Source organism: Emydura macquarii, unplaced genomic scaffold, assembly GCF_026122565.2.
Source record: "Emydura macquarii macquarii isolate MOO-44397 ecotype Brisbane River unplaced genomic scaffold, CSIRO-AGI_Emac_v2 contig_2894, whole genome shotgun sequence".
Taxonomy (NCBI): Eukaryota; Metazoa; Chordata; order Testudines; family Chelidae; genus Emydura; species Emydura macquarii.
Genome location: NW_027133031.1, coordinates 90,685 through 107,969, shown reverse-complemented (window position 1 = coordinate 107,969; position 17,285 = coordinate 90,685). Strand labels below are relative to the sequence as shown.

Below are 17,285 nucleotides of genomic sequence, written 5' to 3'. Positions count from 1 at the left end.
AGTTGAAAGGGGCGTGTTCCATTCTCAATACCTCTAAGCCATCCAGTCCTCAATGTTTTAACTATTAAGAAATACCATTCAAACTCCGTTTCCCATCTATAAAAAGGGGTTGTGATACTACCTCTGTAAGGCACTGTGGTAGCTGCACATGTAAAGTGCTCTGTGTAAGAGCAAGGTATTATTACCCAAGAACCCCATCGCCTACAATGGGATGAGTCTGCCTCCCTGAATTAATTAAAGCTAAGGTATCTTTTCTCTCCTCAACTTCCTGTCAGAATGGAGAAGTAACCAAGCAACCAAATAGCTCAATTTGCTGAAAATTTTCTGAGTCACAAATGCAAAATGTGAGAGAGGCAATTTAGAACAGTTCAACACTTGTAATGCCTGGGTGGGGTGAAAGGAAAGGCTGTCATGCAATAATTAGAGGCTCTGACTGATTTAGGCAAGACCCTGTCTTGCATAAAGGGCTGCTTGGTTTCTAAATTGGCCTGCAGTAAGGAGCAACAAATTGCTGTGACCCCGCCATCTACAAAATGGGGAATAACGGGCTGGCAAGGAGCGGAGGCTTATAGTGGCTCACAAATTGGAGAAGAGTCAACAATGTGATGTAGTTGCAAAAAAGGCTAATATGCTGGGGTGTATTAACAGGAGGGTTGTATGTCAGACACGGGAGGAAATTTTCCTGCTCTGCTCGGCCGCGGTGAGGCCTCAGCTGGATTATTGTGTCCAGTTCTGGGCACCACGCTTTGGGAAAGATGTGGACAAATTGGAGGGAAATCCCGATAAGAGCAACAAAAATGATAAAGGTTTAGAAAACCTGTCCCATGAGTAAAGGTTTAAAAAAAAGGCGCACACAGTCTTGAGAAAAGAAGCTGCAGAAGACCTGATAAATTCAAATATGCTAAGGGTTGTTATAAAGAGGATGGTGACCAATTGCTCTCCATGTTGGACAAGTAGGACTTAATTTGCAGCAAGAGATTGAGTGCCTAAATCCTAGTGGTGGCTCCATGGCGATCCAAAAAACCTGCTTCTGGCATGCACACTTCTGCCTCCCTCTGGACATGCAGGTGCCTGTCTCCTACCTAAGCCCCAAGTGATCCACAGACTGGCAGAAGACAGGCATTTGGCCACCTAGGTTGTATGCAGGGCCTGATCCAGAAGGTATGCTTAGAGACCGCCTACAGATTGGGCCCCGTTCAAAATCGAGGCAGGGGTGGAGGTTGAATGAGTTAAGCGTCTGCCTCGCTCCACGCACAATGGCAGGAGGAAGAGGAGTTTCCACTGGCCACCTTATAACTTTCAGCTCTGGTTAGACCACTCCCCTGGGATGTTGGACACCTTGCATCCAGTCCTGCTTCCATCGTTGTTAGTCATCCACCGAAGAGCAGCCCTCACCAGGGATGGGGGAGACCTAGATTCAATTCCTCTTTCTACTGGGGGGAGGAGAGGATTTGAACAGAGCTCTCCTACCCCTGAGCTCTGGGATATTGTGATGTAGGACTCCCTCTGTCTCTCCCATTGAAGCTGTCCTACTGTGGCTAAATAATAAAAGCGTTGTGGGAGCCGGGGACTGGTTCTGGGAGAGAAAGGGGTGCCCTTAGCACACCCCCGTCTTAGTCAGCATCTACGTTAGGTAGCTCCCTGCCTAGCGTGCTGGCCTGTGAGATTGCTTTCTCAGGTGCTCGCTCTCCCCTTTCATTGTAGAAGGAGCCTAGCTGCCTGACTCAGGTTGGCACGTTAGGCACCGAAACTCTCAGGGGTGGTCCTGTGGTTCTCTGCTCTCCTCGAAGCGAGGGGCTGTGCCTAAATCCCTTTGTGGATCCTACCCAAGGAGAGCAGAGGTCAGTGCCAAACTTGGACATGATTCTCTGACTCTTAGACAATTCGGTGAGGAGGGGGAGGGAGGGCAAACAAATAAAATGAGCTAAAGGACTAAAGCAAAACAAAAAGAATTTAACCATAAGCACTGGAGCCAAGAAAAATAGCTGGGTCCTAGCCAGGGCTTAGTTTTCTTTCTCAATAAAAACATATCCCTGAGCTCTCCAATATTGACAGTTCTTGTTTAATGCAACAGGGACCTGGCAAAGGAAGCTTCCTATTTATCCCATTGCTCATGTGCAAAAATGCACCTCAATTGGCTGTTAAAGGGTTTGGTTGCCCTCAAGAGAGACAGCCGAAATGGATGCCCTTGTCTCATTTGCCACAGAGCATCAACATGCCCAGCTGCCTCTCCTGCGATTCTGCTGTCTCCTTTCCTGTCCAGTCTTGTGCTCAGAAGTTTGCAAACCTGTGCTCTTTGGATCCTTTCCGACTGGACTTACTGTTTTCCAGCCACTGAGAATGTGGATTCACTGGGGAATAAAGATGAAATCAGCCCCTGAGGACTTAGTCTCTGAGCTGAGCATCACTAAGTCACTCTTGTTGCATGTGGTTCCATATGAAGTCAGTGGATACAATGTCCCCATGCTTTTGAGAGCAGGATTAAAGCAGATCCATCTGTGACCATAAAAGGAACTGGAAACCAAAACCTTCTTCAAATGAAGGCCTTGTCCCAGTGCTGTCAGACACCTCTCTCTCTCTGTACAGAAGAAGGCAAGAGCTCACGTTGTTGAACGCAGTCGGTTATTCCCAGGTGGTTCTGTGGTGCAGCCTGTAGGACAGTGAAGTGACTTCATTCAACTAACGTATTTCACTCAAGTGGTATGTCGAAAAAGCACACGCAAGTGTGTTGGAAAAGCAACTGTAAAAATGCCATCATGTGGCTTCATGATTCTCAGTTATTCCAGATCAAATTTGCTCAAATGACAGTTTCTCTTATTGCCTTCATTGCAAGATATACCTCGGATCTGAAAATCCAGCTGTGCTTTCTGCCCATCACATCAGTACTAGCAATAAAGAATCGGTGGTTGGAAATGAGCTAACTCTGTTTATGATGTACGGGCAGAAGATAAATCCAATTTGCTCTTCTGCAGTCCTGCAGCCGCTAACAGGTTTTATGATGAAATTCACCCCTATGCACCACTTAAGCCCTTAAGAGATGAGTAGGTCTTGAAGTGCACAGGGGTGAATTTCATCTACACTGAGGTAATCACTGCTTTAGAAATTGGCAATGTTCATATGGAAAATGTCTTGTTACCATAGAGCTATGAAGATGTTAACAAAGGGGAATTTGTCTAAACACCGTTCTTTTTGAAATAAAGGAGACGTCGTGGTTTGCATTTGTACAGGCCGAAAACATAGGGTATTTTCTCTCTTGGAGTCATGGGTAAACCCTGTATTTCTCATGTAGCCTAATGTGTTGTTTTTTGTTTTTTTCCTGCGCTGTCATCTGTGGTGCTTTTTAAAAACCCTGTTCTATGATTACCCAGACTGGAACTCCAGACCTTTGGTGTTAAAGAGCTATTTGCCTGTGGATTACTGCATGAGTTTAAAAAAAAAAAAAAAAAAAATGTATTCCCCCGATCGTCTAGTGCAGGCTGCTCCTTGCTCAGTTGGCTGGCTTTTGTGAATCCAATGCTTCGCTACCTACCTCTCCCCATGTAACTGCACAGGGAGTGTGGGTACCTAATGCTGAGCTTTGCTTTCAGAGAACAACCCTGAATAACCCCACCATCTTATTTCTGTAACCCTTGTCTTCCTTTCCCCACTGGTCCTCCGCTGGCTGTTCTTTTGGGCACTGTGCCCTTGTGTGAAGTTTTGAGTCTTGATCCTGCAATAGCATTCACCAGCTCAGATGCTTATAACCATGAGACTCGGTGAGTGTAAGGGTCTGCACGGTCAGAAATGGTAAAATCTTAAAGGCAGGGGTTGTGTCATTTAATCTGGCACCTGGCATACTTTGGGGAACTGTACTAACAATGACTAACAGGGTCGTGCATAGAACACCATGTCAGAGTCAAGGTCTCAGTCTTTATTTTTAAGGGGGCCAGGGGCCTGGGCCTAGGATCATCTAAAGCTCTGGGACTGCATGACTGCAGTAGACAACGCTGCTCCTCCGGCACGACGGGGTGGTCCACAATGAAGCCAGGGTGTAGCTCTTTTGCTCAGGAGGCAGCTCTTCCTTGGAGACGGGTCTCTGACGGTGGAACAGACTCACCCCGGAATTAAGAACCCCACAGCTCTGACCACCTTCCGCTCCAAGTACAAGGGGCGCATCTCGGCCTTCGCTTGTGCTGCCAGGACCACAAAGCACGGGACAGCTGGAATGTCTTAAACGCTGAAAGAATGTTCTCCGGTAAGGGGAAGCGAGAGGGAAGGAACCACAGATAACAGAGGCGAGCTGAGCATCACTGGATGGCGGCTCAGAGCACTGTATGAGAACCCGAACAACCCAGAATAGGTTTATCATTAATTATTGTTGTAAATGCACTTCTGGGTTGATGGATGATGCATCTGCATGCATAGGTGCTTTCTTACAGGTGTTATTGGCATCACACGCTATTTAGTGCCAGCCATTAACACAATCTTTGTATTACACAGTTGCTGCCAGGGGATGGGCTGCAGCTAAGCCCTGGCCTCCCCCCTCTCCCCGGTTGCGTGCAGTCCGTGCAATGCACCCGCTGCACACCAGCACACAGCCCCCTGGACCGGACTAGCCCCCTCTGTGCAGGTGCAAGGGGCTGCCACTCTGGGGACACGACGGCCGACCTTCCCACCATGGCGGCTGCGGGCGGCCGGCCGCAGGCCGAAGCCCCGCCCCCACCCCCCGCCGCCATTCGCCGGAGTGCTCGGCTGGCGCGCCGCGATTGGCTGGCGGGGGGAGGGGCGGGGCGGGTGTGGCGGAAGTCGGGGCGGGGCGATGTGGCGGAGTGCAGGGATGGCCGCGGCTGACGGGCTGGGCCGGGCGCTCCGGGCGGTGAGCGAGCAGGTGCAGCAGGCGGCGGCCCGGCGCCCCCAGGTGAGAGCCCCCCCCCCCTCCGCGAACCTCTCCTCTGGGCGGCACCAGACCCCCCCCCCAGCAACCCCTCCGGCACCGGGGTCCCTCCCCGGCATCACCCCCCCGGCGCCGCCGCCCCCAGCAACCCCCCCGCTGGGCGCCCCGGCACCGGCCCCCCCAGGGCGCCCCCCCCCCGGCACCGGGCACCCCCCCGGCATCACCCCCTGGCGCTGCCCCCCCCCCCAAGCAACCCCCCTGCACCAGGCCGTTCCCTCGCTGAGCCCCCCGGCACCGCCCCCCCTTCAGTCCCCCCCGCTCGGCCCCCTCCCCGGGCTCCCCCCGCCGGCCCCCCGCAGTGGGGCGAGTTTCTGGGCCGAGGCGGGTGGGGCTGGCGGGTGTGGGGGCTGGCTGGTTGTGGGGAGGGGGTGTCGGGGAAGGGGTGTCTGAGACGGGCTGGGGGTGTCTGTCTGAGACGGCGTCTCTCCGCCCGCCCTGGGCTGGCTGGGTTTTCTCTTCCCTGCCGCTGAAACCATTGGTCTGGTGTTTATCCTTCCCCTCCGTCCTCCGAGGCCCTGGCTGGTCTCCGGGACTTACCCAGCGCATCCCAGCCGCTTTGGGGGGGGCTGCCTCCTTCCACCCCCAAGACAGGCTCCCAGTTACCTTTCTTCACCCCCTGCCCCGCCTGCCCCGGGCAGTGCTGATCACCTCGCTCTGTATCCCGCTTCACAACATGTCCGCGAGGGCAGGGATTATCCTAGCCCACGTATTTTTGTGTGGTATCTGCAGGAAGGAAAAATCAGGGAACTGTTGCCTTCCCTGAGGGATGCTGGTAGCGAAATCCATCCAAGCACCCAGATAAATTTCTCTCAGCTGTCCTTTTCAGTCCACGTCTGGCCGCGTAGGTGGCAGAACATAGAGTTTGAAAGAAGGCCCTGCTTTTTATACACGGAGGATTTCTCTCTCTCCTGAACTACACGTCTCACTGGGCAGTAAAAGGTCGAGAACTGTCAGCAGGGAATTAGCTGTAAAAAGAGCGTGTCAAAAGTTTCTGTGAGCACACAGTGCTGGGGGGAAAACATGGTGTTTGCAAAGTCAGCGAACATGTTAACTGACGTGCTGAACGTGATTTTGTACTTCGTATGGACAAGTACAGCTGTGGTTCATGACACGCTAGCTGGTCGTAGCTAATTTTATGAGCAGCCCAGGGTTAACCGTAACCAGCTAATGATTTTTTCAACTGTTCTTGTCTACATGAGGTGCAAAGTCACATCAAACACTGAGTTAACATCTTCTAACACATAGTTTCTCAACCTGTGGTATACCTACACCTGGGGGTACATGACACATAGGCAGGGGGTACCTGGGGAAAAACAGAGTGAAAGGGAGGCGGGTGGTAGCCCCCTGCTTCTGGGGGAGACAAGCGGCAGCCCCCCGCTTCCCACTGGGTCCCAGCTCCCAGGTGGGAGCCCGGTGGCAGCCTCCTGTGCTGCGTGAGCTGGGCTCGCAGCTGGGTGGCAGCCACCCATGTCCCGGCTTGAAGACGGGCAGCAGCCGCCTGCCCACATCCCTGGGTCCCAGCCGGCGTGAAAGCCTCCTCTGCCCCAGCTCGGATTGTGTGGCAATCAGGGCAGCTGCCTGCAACTTGCCCAGGTGGCAGCCCCCCTCCCTGGCTCAAAGCCCAGTGCCCAGAAAACTTGTCAATTTCACTGCTCTAGCTGAACAGTGAAATTGACAACCATGACAGCCCCAGATTTCACCAGTTACCCTCTTTTCCTCTCTCTCTCTCTCTCGCCCTCCTTCCCTGTCTCTCTCTCACCCCTTCTTCCTCCTCAAATCTATGGCATAAAATTTGGTGCGGCGCTTTATGTTCCCCAGCGTTGGCATGCCGCTCAAAGCCTCCTAGCTTTGGCCAACATCACCTCTAGCCCAGGTACATACTTGAGTTGTGCACCCCTGGTGTAAATGTGGTAACCCTACCCACGCTGGATCTGACATCTGTCATATCACAGCCTTATATACTCAGCCCTTCTTCCAACATATGGCTCACATTAGTCTGTAAATAGAAAATCCTGTGGAAGATTGAGTGTTGGGGTACTTATTAACCTTTTCAGACTTGCTACTTTAAAGGTTGAGAGACACTGTTCTAACACAATGCTTTTTCTCAATGTAGATGTGGTCGAATTGTCAATTAAGACTGCTAGGCCTCATCTACATGGGGTGCTCTTTCTGATCAATTCCATGTGTGGATGCTCTTATTCTAGAGTAAAAGTGCTTTATTCCAAATTAGTTTATTCCGCGTTGGAATAAGAGCAGCCACATACAGTTAATCAGGATAAGTTACTGTGCATATCCTACCTTATTCCGTATTGTCTTTCATGTGTAGACAAGCCCTGAAGGCATCTCACTGGTGTGGCCTTATGACCCCAGGAGGAAGAGATCCTCGTTGTCAGTTATTAAGTGCTTCTCCTTAGTCAGGTATTGTGGCACCTCCTGAGTTACAAAGCAGGCTGGTCTAAAATACAGGCTTTTGGAGAAAGAAAGGGCTGTTAGATTTTAAATAGTCTGCCAGGAGAACTTACTCCACTGGATCTTGAATAACCCCTTAGCTGAGGGGCAAACCTGATTTCAGTCTGGTATTTATGCTCTCAACTGCTTCCTTTGACAGGGTCTCCCTGCTGTACAGCCTCGCCTTGTGGCCGTCAGTAAAACCAAACCTGCCGACATGGTTATAGAGGCCTACAATCAAGGGCAACGCAGCTTTGGAGAAAACTATGTGAGTGCCCCGCTTTTCTGCCATTATTTCCTACGGTTTATGGCCGGAAGGGACTGTTAAGATTTAGTCTGACGCGCTGCATAATGCAGGCCATGGAATTTCATCCACTGAATTCCCACATTGGGCCCAACAAGTTGATCTTGAATGACGGCATGCCTTTTTGAAACTGTCTGACAAGCCTTATCTCTCTGTTGGTGAACCCTTAAGCTTTAGCCCACAAGGCCGACTCTGCTTTGAATCCACAGTTGGGTTTTCTTTTGTGAACTGGAGTATGATCCTTTATTTTAAGGTTGCTACACCACCACTGTGTGAATTCTCATCTTCTAGTAGCTTGACAAATACTATAGTTCTATTCTAGCCATCAGGACATACTGGAGAGGGGAGTAAATGGGTATTTTATCCAGCAAGCCATAGCTCTGGGCTGTGGTATTTTATGGCTGGCTCCTTTGTTTGATTCCTGCCCGCTGTTTTTGCAATTCAACCCCAGGCAGTGGGGACCAGAAGGGAGAGCTATAAGCAGTGTCTGAAACTCCGACTGATAACAACCTGATATTTCTGTACTACATAACGGCCCTGTTAGCTGACCGCCTTACAGCAAGGATGCTAGGCTGTGAGCAGGTAGGAGGAGAAAAACAAAATCCAGATGTGCATGCTTGGCCAAGTAATGGGAAAGGACACCCTGTATTGGCGTGCTGTTCAAAGTGGCAGTATAAGTAAGAATGCGCAGCCTGGCTTCACAGTTGTCTTCTACCAAATGCCAGAGCCTTCCTGGGCTCTCAGCTGGGTAACAATTATGTTTAACTCCACATAGCATGTTCTGCTCTTGATGCCAATGTATTACATCCATTAGCATTACTGGGCACTACAGAAGAGAGACCAGTCCCCGTCTCACCATCCTCTTCGTACACACTCCATTGAAAGCCCATGGTCGTGTATTTGCTGGTACCGTTGCATGGTGTGTCCCAGCAATGCTGGCTGTGGAGCAGAGGTACTGTGCTCCCAGCAGAAAATAAAGAAGTGCCTGATGTAGTTTTAACAAGAGGCTGTCTTTAATTCACTCAGGTTCAAGAGTTGCTAGAAAAGGCATCGGACACCAAAGTAAGTTGCTGGTTTTTTAAATGTATTCTCCTCCCTGCCCCCGAAGTATTTTTACCATTTCACAGACGTTCCATCCATGTTTTAAGGAATCAAAGTGGAGGCTGTTCATTGATGCTCCATTTCCGGAGGACGGGGAGGTGGGGGGAGTCATCCTTAGCTTTAGGCCTTGCTTTTGAAAAGCCATGTCGTTTTATTGTTGGTTTTTTTGCCCACGCTTTGTACGACATTCTATTCCCTCAGTCCTGCCCACAGGAACCAACCTCATTAGCACCAAAAGCACTGTCTGAGCCCAACGTCTCTCAGTAAATTACAGAAAGAGGTGGCTGGTGATTTATTTTCCTAGACAAACTCAGCCCCAAATGCGTTTCGGTTGGTGAAAATATTGCAGTTCAAACCTGACTGGCTCTTCATCTCTCTTCTCAGATTCTGTCTTTGTGTCCAGAGATTAAATGGCATTTTATAGGCCATCTGCAGAAGAACAACGTCAACAAACTGATTGGTAAACTTAATTTACATTCTTTATGCTCAGTGCCCTGGGGCAAGTGTCTTCCTGTGTTAAAGGGATTGTTCTAACTTGCTCGATTAACCCAGTAGTGCAGTTGATAACAGGTCAAGAAATATTAATTCCTAAATGCAAGTGAATTGCATGGGCTTGGCGCCGTGTTCTACACTTATTTCTCTTGGTTGTTATCCGTTGCTAGAGGCCACTGCTGGCTGGAGGCAACTCAAAATAGCTCTGCGGTACCTTTGTTGTGCAGGAGGCACGGAGTCCCTGAGTTGGGAGACACGACTTGGCTGTCTGCAAGCGAGAACTGTTTTTGTGTTAATGAATTTTCACATGCACTAAAATAAAACAGCCTCATTTGCACAAGACATCGAAGCCCAAGAGTCTAGCAAGGTTAAAAAAAGATAAGACACTTGCATGGATAATGGGAATATTCTGAGATTTAAAGATGAAAACTTTCAAAAGTGCCGAAATGAGACCTTGGCTACACTTGAGAGTGTTGGCTGGTATCCCGATATGCCCCACCCTCCTAGTATGGATGCAGCTTGTACCTACCTGGGAGGGATGGTGTCTCTCTTGTACCAGTTCTCCATACAAAGTAATCTGGATCGGCAGAAGCACTCCTGTTCTTCTGGTATAACTGTGCCTACACTAGGGCTTTTGCTGACACAACTATATGGGTTAGGGATGTGACTTTTCCACACTCCTGACCAGCACAGCTATGCTGGCAAAATGCAAGCGTAGACCAGGCCTGGGACTGGAAGCTTTTGCAAATTTGAATCAAGGGTTTTAAAGTTTTGGAAGGATGGTAAAACCTCCTGCACCAGGGCATGTGGCAACCTCTAACTATTGAGGGTGAGGAGGAAACTTCCTGAGTAGCAGATTGTCTCCTACCTGCCCGCTGCAGGTTTGTTGCCGCTGATGCTGTGGGAGACAGGATACTGAGCTGGCTGGGACTCTGAGCCAATCCCATCGGGCATTTTTTGAATCCTGTACGGAGTAGCATTCGTTGGGCCCTGGAGCAGGGTATGCTGTTTGCTCAGCTCTTATGCAGCCCAAGCTCTCTGTACTGGGTCACTGTGACCTCTCATAAGAACGGGGGAGAAGATCTCCCTCAATAGAGTTACAAATGCACGAGAACAAAAGAGGGATGTTTTGCTATGTGCAATGCGTAACAAGCAGTCAGGCTGAACTGGCACTATCTGCTGAACTGGCCTGCGATAATCGGTGTGTTCCAAGGCAGATGCACAGGGGGCACCCTCCACTTGCTGTGAAAAGTCTAAAGTCTGTCTTCGGCGTATGGCGCTAAAGAATGACAAGCTTCATGGAAACCTTTGGACGAGATGATTCTGTCTCTGTATCTCTGCTACCGATGCACGTCTGCCTGTTAGCTGGTTCCTCTGCCCCTGCTGCTTCCCAGTTGTGATATCACAGAGAGAGGCTTATGACTTTCAGTGGGGAGTAAACAAGAAGAGCAGATGGTCCAAGGAACAGCCGTCGTGTTCCTCGTACAAATGGCCTTGGTAACAGCGAGCAAGGCAAGAAAGATACAGTAAACTCTGGGTGTGTAAGTGGAACTTTCAGATAAACATTCTCGGCTTTAAGGTTTTAAAAGCGCTGTTGCAGGTTAAATCCTCTTTAAATCCGTGTCTTTCCTTAACAGAGAGATTCAACTCTCTCATTCGGTTTGCAGCCTGTGTCTCCACCTCTGCGACTTACTCTGGTATCGTGAAGCTAGGTGCCGTTTTGCACTTAGCTCCTGCAGTGCCCGGCGTTTTCAATGCGCTGCACTAACCCTCGTAGTCCTTGTGAGGGAAGGCGGTACTGTTCATTTCATTGTGTGGATGGGGAAACTGAGATCCAGAGAAGGAGAGACCTGCCTGAGGCAAGTGTACTGGAGCCAGGATTGGGACTTAGGAAATCCTGGCAACAGTTCAAGACAGGCAGTGCTCCAGGTGCAGGTTTGTGCTTTTGTCAACAGAAGTGTCTTCAAATTTGCCCTATTTCTCCCTAGCTGTCCCCAATCTGTTTATGGTGGAAACAGTGGATTCAGTGAAACTGGCGGACAGAATGAACAGCTCGTGGCAGAAAAAAGGGTCACCGCAGAGGTTAAAAATCATGGTGCAAGTTAACACAAGCGGAGAAGATAGTAAGTGGTTGGACACTTGATCTGATGACATGCATGCTGTTCTGTTAGCACTGTTGAAGAGTAAGCAATGTAGCTGAGTAGGCCGGTTTGTATATTTAAAGAGCTACTCTAGTTAAGATCTGAAAATCAACCTGCTTTTAGTGTTTCAAAAATGGAGGGGGGGTGTCTCTTTCCAGTCGGAATAGCTCAGTTAAAACATCCTTTGTCACTGAGAAATTGGGGCTGCAGTAAATCCTGCAGGAAAAGCAAGGCTTGCGTGTTCTTTGCTGACATCACCAGAGCAATTAATGCTATTCCTCACATTAGCCTGGCCTCAACCGTGCAGCAAGCAAAATGTTTCTTTCAAATGCCATTGGAAACGTGGGCCACAGGAGGGCAGTTGGGTTTGCCCAATAGAAATCAAGCCAGATACATGAGGAGACAGACACAAGCATGTTTAGGCCAGGTCTCCACTTATGTTTGTTAGGGGTGCCTTTTTTGTTTTGTTTTATCCACACACCTAGCCCTAGTGTAGATACAGTTGTAGCAGCAAAAAGTGCTTTTGCTGGTTTGCCTCCTTTCACTCACTGAACTGGAATAAGCTGTACTGGAAAGGCTCTTTTGGTGGTCTGACTGCCTGTCTACACCAGGAGGGTTTGCCAGCGTAGTTATACCAGCAAAACTTAAATGTAGAGTGGGAAAGCATGGAGGAGGTGTTACAGAAAACAGAGTAAGCAGGGGCTTGTCAGCATCTCTTTCAAGTTTGGTTTTCTTTTAACATAGACTTTGTATTGCAAACCTTCTGGGTGTTGCTCCTCCATCAGATAAAGCAAGTAGTCACAGTACCCCTAGTCGCAGTGCTAAGAAGAATTCATAGAGACTTTTCAGTGCTCTAAAACTGCTAGCCCCTTGCTGACCTCCCCCCCCCTACCCTCCACAGCTCCTGAGGGGCTGCCGGTGGCTGTACCACTCTGCTCCTTCTGCAGGAGCCCCGGCATCTGGTTGGGTACTGCAGCAGGCCATAGAATTTGGAGGGCTAAATTACAACCAAGTGAAAACCGTATCTGGGCAGCCTCTGACCGGTCCTGAGCAGGGAACTCCGTGTGGAGTTTGGGGTGTGCTCTTTCACCGTTGGGGTATGTGCCTTCTTTTTCAGGTAAGCATGGTCTCCCACCTGGAGAAATAGTGAGAACAGTGGAGCATGTAATCAAGGAGTGTCCAAGCCTGGAGTTTGTGGGTCTGATGACAATTGGCAGCTTTGGACATGACCTCAGTAAGGGACCAAATCCTGACTTCCAGGTAAGACTTGCTAGAAGAAACACCTGGGGCCAAATCCTCAGACACGCTGGAAATCAGTGGCAAAGTTCCCATTGACTGGGGCCAGAGTTTGGTCCTTCTGGCAATAATCCTGTCTAGGGCTTGTGGAAGACAGAGCTAAATGTGTGCAGAGCTAAACAGAGCCTGCTTGGTTTAAAAAAGACCAGCGCCATACTACCAGTAAGAGGAAATACAGCAACCGAGAGCCAAATGGACTGAGACTGTGCCAACTCCTCGGTTATAAGGCAAGGAAACGGGTACATAGCAGCCGCAGGAGGAGAGAGATGCAGCATCCAGTTACAAAATGTCCAGCTAAGGGCTACTGTTGCTTACCTCTTCCAGTTTAAAAGGTCAGCTTCAGAAAGGCGCACTGGGAGATCTTACCATAGGGCAAGTGTAAGCTGGTGAGATCAACTCCCCGGCCACGGTGTAAGAGCTCCTGACAGCAGCAGAATTTCAGTCCCTTTCTTCAGGGATGGATTTAACTTTCCAAACCAAACCAGATCCCCGTGGTCTTTCCTCAAGCCTCTTCCTCCGTGGGCTTCTGTGTCTGCCCTGCCTATGCAGGCGGCATCTCTGGCAAATCTTCCATGTAGCTGGTATGGAGAGCCCCCTTTCAGGTCCTTTCCCAAGTCAGGGGTCTTCTAACTGCGCTGCTTGCTGGCCTTTCGTCTGAGGACCAGGTGATCCGCTGGCTATGCCTGATTCCTGACCCAGGACCTATCACCTGGGAGAGGCTGGTTAGATACAGTTGGAGCTAAGCCCAGCTCCCTTAAAGGAGGCAGCAGCCGTACCCTAGATCTGCAGCCTATGTCTGTGCTCCCAGTGCTACGGTGGGACTGCTGCAGCTACGGAGAGGGGTTTGCCATCCCTGACATAAATCTACCCCTTCCAGAAGTGTGAATTTTTCACACCCCTGAGTGACTTTGCAGAGGTTTTAGGTGTAGACCAGGCCTTGTGAGGATCAGGAAGAGGCTGTTGGGTCGCGCTTTGTATTGGAACAAACCGACACTTTCGCCTGGTCAGGGCAGCTCTGCCTTTGGGCAAAGCTTCAGCCACAGCTTGCCTTTGCAGTTCTATGCTTTGAGGGACCTGGGTCTGAGGCCAAATGGCATACGGTCCTATCCCTGCTGTGAATCACCAGGCCTGCTCCAGACACTGCTGTGACACCCGGATCCCTTGAGAGGACGAGCAGCCTTGTGAGTGTGTGTATTGTCGCTAATGTGGCCTATAGACAAGAAGCATTGTCAATTTCCAAACGCTCACAAGGTAACTTAAAACCAGGCATGAGTCCTTGAGAGCAAGGCCAGTGGGGAAGTGACACAACATACAAAGAAGGGCCGAAAGCTTGTTCCGGGGCACGTTGAAAGGGCGCAGTGTGGTGGTGGAGAGATGTGTAATCTGTCCCTGTTTCCTCTCCCAGATGTTGCTATCCTTGCGACAGGATGTATGCGAAAAGCTAAATATCCCCATTGAAGAAGTTGAGCTGAGTATGGGCATGTCCACAGACTACCAGCATGCAGTAAGTCAGCTTTCCTTTGGCTCCAGCAGCTCTAAGATAGCCATCACCCCACGGCCCAGGGATCCAACAGCCAGACCTTGCTGCCCATTCTGCACTGCGGTTCTGAAGCTGCTGTCTCATTCGGAGCGCAGCTGATTTGAACCATAACCCTAGAACTGGTTCATCTTTGATCTGTTTATTAGCTGCCCCCATTTTTCATAGACCATCCTAGAGTAAGGATTGCTCCAGTGACTTCCACATTCATAGGACTTCGGAGCACTGCTTCTGTTCAGGGCACCACCTGTTCATCCAAGGTACCTAAATACAGGGCCATCCTTCCCCTCTTATTTTGTTATAAAGCAAGCAGGCCTAGCACTGGTGAACTCGGGCAGTTCTGTCCTGGGAACCGCTCTCCGCGTGTGACCAGGGCTAGCTTGTTCGCTAACTTGTTTCACTGTGGATACCTTTTGCGCTATGGCTTACTACTGGACTGAATGATTAAAAGGCACTTCAAAGCCCAGATGTGGGACAGGGGTTGCATGTGGGAAAAGAGGACTTGCATTCTTGTGTATCTTAGTGGCTAAGTGGGACAACTTTGTACTGAGCCGTGGTATCTGAAGGTTGTCTTGTTCCCGCTTCTCTCCACAGATTGAGGTTGGATCCACAAATGTCCGGATTGGAAGCATTATTTTTGGAGAGCGGGACTACTCCAGCAAACCAGCCAATGCCCTCAGTGAGGCTAAAAGCAGAGTGGAGACCGTGCCAGTGCAGGAACACTAAACGGAAACTGCATTTTTACCAGCAAACAAGAAACTTTGTGACTGAAAAGTGACTTTCGTATCTTAGCTAATTTTAAGGACAATGACTCTTGGATAACTATATTGGATAAACTGATGAAGCACTAGAATTGAGTTAACAATGAGCAAGAGGTGCCTCCAGCAGTCTGATTATATTTTTAATCTGAGAAATGGGTTTACTTGACAGAGGATTAATTTTCGGTTAGTGAGTTCTAATTTTGTCAGTGGCATCAATAAATATCCACTCATTTCGTGTGAGAAGTGACATGGTTCAGTAGCTACCATTTGTGTAGATAGGTCTCTACAAAGTAGCTTCTATTGATAACACTTGAACAGCATTGATGTGGAAGAGAATATATCCACGCTGCTCGTGAACAGACGAGTGAATAAAGAACACAGCTGCTAGTGCAAGTCAATGGCACAATGCTTTTGGCACAGAAATCGGAAGGTACAAGTGTGTTGGCTGTCCAAAATTTGTATTTGTCCTCTCCAGACTGGCAGTGCTAATTCTTAGCGTTGGTGACCTATCTCCTCCTGTCTTTGTAGGCTGCCTTTAAGCCTTTGATCTTTTTCCCCTTGTAAAGTGTGGATGTGAGCTATTTACATACTACCCGATAAGTCTGATTGCAGTGTGTTCTACTGTCTGACTCCTGGCTCTGCCATTGGCCTGCTGTGTGGCCACTCTGTGCCTCAGTTTCCCATCTGTAAAATGGGGATAATAATACTGACCTACCTCACAAGGGGGATTGTGAGGCCTGCCTGTTTGTAATGTGTTTGAAACACACAGAGGAAAGGTGCTGCAGAAATGCAAAGTATTATTACCCCATTATGCCCAGATGTACATGAAATAAGTCGTATTGCCACGGTGCAGATGCTGTAATATAGCTCCTACATTTTTGAATTCACTTATTCATTGGCCTCTGCTTTTTCTAAAATAGAGAAGGAGGAAGCTATTCCATCGCAGTAGCTGTTTCATCCAGACTGGGATATAAACTTTCATTCCCTTGCAGCACATTGTTTCATTGTCAGTGTTTACAGCAAGTCTATTTTGTAACTCGCATTTTGACAATCGACTTCAGGGCCTTGTCTGCTGCTAGAATGAGGAGACCTTAGTCACAGCTAGCAATACCTGCTTTTCATGGCAAAAGGCTTCTGTCTGTGTGCGTGTTCGGTTAAATCAGCTAGGGTTTTTATCTCCTGAATGTAACAGAAAAGAACACACTCCTAAACCAACCTGTCATGATACCTACCTTCAACACTGCATGCAGTTTGACTGGCCCTCATCAGAGGTGCAGAGGCCATTTGATAGTATGTTAATCAGTTGTGAAGTTGAATACCGTCTGTGCCAATTACAAAGCTATTAAAGATGTTATTTTTATGGTGCCGTGGTTTGGGTGAATGTTATGGGACAGTTGCTAGTTGCCATAAAAGACATCTGCATAACACGAGGCTGATGTCTAGTGAGACTGGCTTGTCTTGGAGGAGGGGGTTGCTTTGCAAGGCAGCTGAAGCAAAAAGCCTGTGTAAGAGGAGGGGCTTCTTGATCAGAGGGAAAAATAAAGGAAGACGGAGACTGTAGAGGAGAGCATCATGTGAGCAGTTCTCTCCCCGTGCCGCCGGGTGGCACTGTCCCCCAATTCTGTAGAGCTGTACCTATCGCTGGCTTATGAGGGATGCTGGCACCTTTTGGCTGTTGGGTACAGACACATCCATAAAAACCATAGGCTAAAAAGTATTCCTGGTTAACCAGCGGTATGGAAGTGTAGGTACTCTCCAGTTACAAGCAGGTTGGGACAGAGCAGGAAGTACCTGAGCAAGGAGCAGGCCTTAAGCAGAAGCAAGGGCAACAAAGAAATGATAGAAAGCATCCCCCCACCAAAAAAAAGAAATGAGGAAAGTGGGAGATTGGCTGCCCCCACAGGGTGTTTTGGCTCACTTGACAGCCAGCTATTGAGGAATGACACAAGCTGCCTGCTTCCTGGCCCAAGTGGTGGTTTTCCGCCCCGATTTCTATGGCAGGGACGAGTTTGGACTATTTGTATTTTTATACACCACACAAGCTGTCGTCTGCAGTATGCTTTCCACTATGGAGCATGGAAAAGTGAGACTAAATGATGACGGGCCAAGCTGTGAATCTGTTCTTCTTTATAGTGCAACACGGCCCACCTGCTTCCTCCCCCCCCTCCCCCTGCCCCCCCCACATCTTCTGTGCTCACTTCCTGAGTGGAAACTGGATTCTCCTGGGGTTTAATAAGGTAAGGAATGGCCTAGACTGGAAGGTAAGTGCCCG

The 17,285-nt window shown here is 49.3% G+C and overlaps 1 protein-coding gene across 1 annotated transcript; it reads left to right on the top strand.

The window, feature by feature from the left end:
• The first annotated feature begins 4,798 nt into the window (after nucleotides 1-4,798).
• Nucleotides 4,799-16,377, top strand: PLPBP (pyridoxal phosphate binding protein). Its single transcript, XM_067568429.1, has 8 exons — nucleotides 4,799-4,897; nucleotides 7,542-7,649; nucleotides 8,712-8,747; nucleotides 9,171-9,246; nucleotides 11,267-11,401; nucleotides 12,537-12,679; nucleotides 14,121-14,219; nucleotides 14,847-16,377. The coding sequence occupies exons 1-8, from the start codon at nucleotides 4,799-4,801 to the stop codon at nucleotides 14,976-14,978; spliced, it is 828 nt and encodes a 275-aa protein (XP_067424530.1). The 3' UTR covers nucleotides 14,979-16,377.
• The last annotated feature ends 908 nt before the right edge of the window (nucleotides 16,378-17,285 follow it).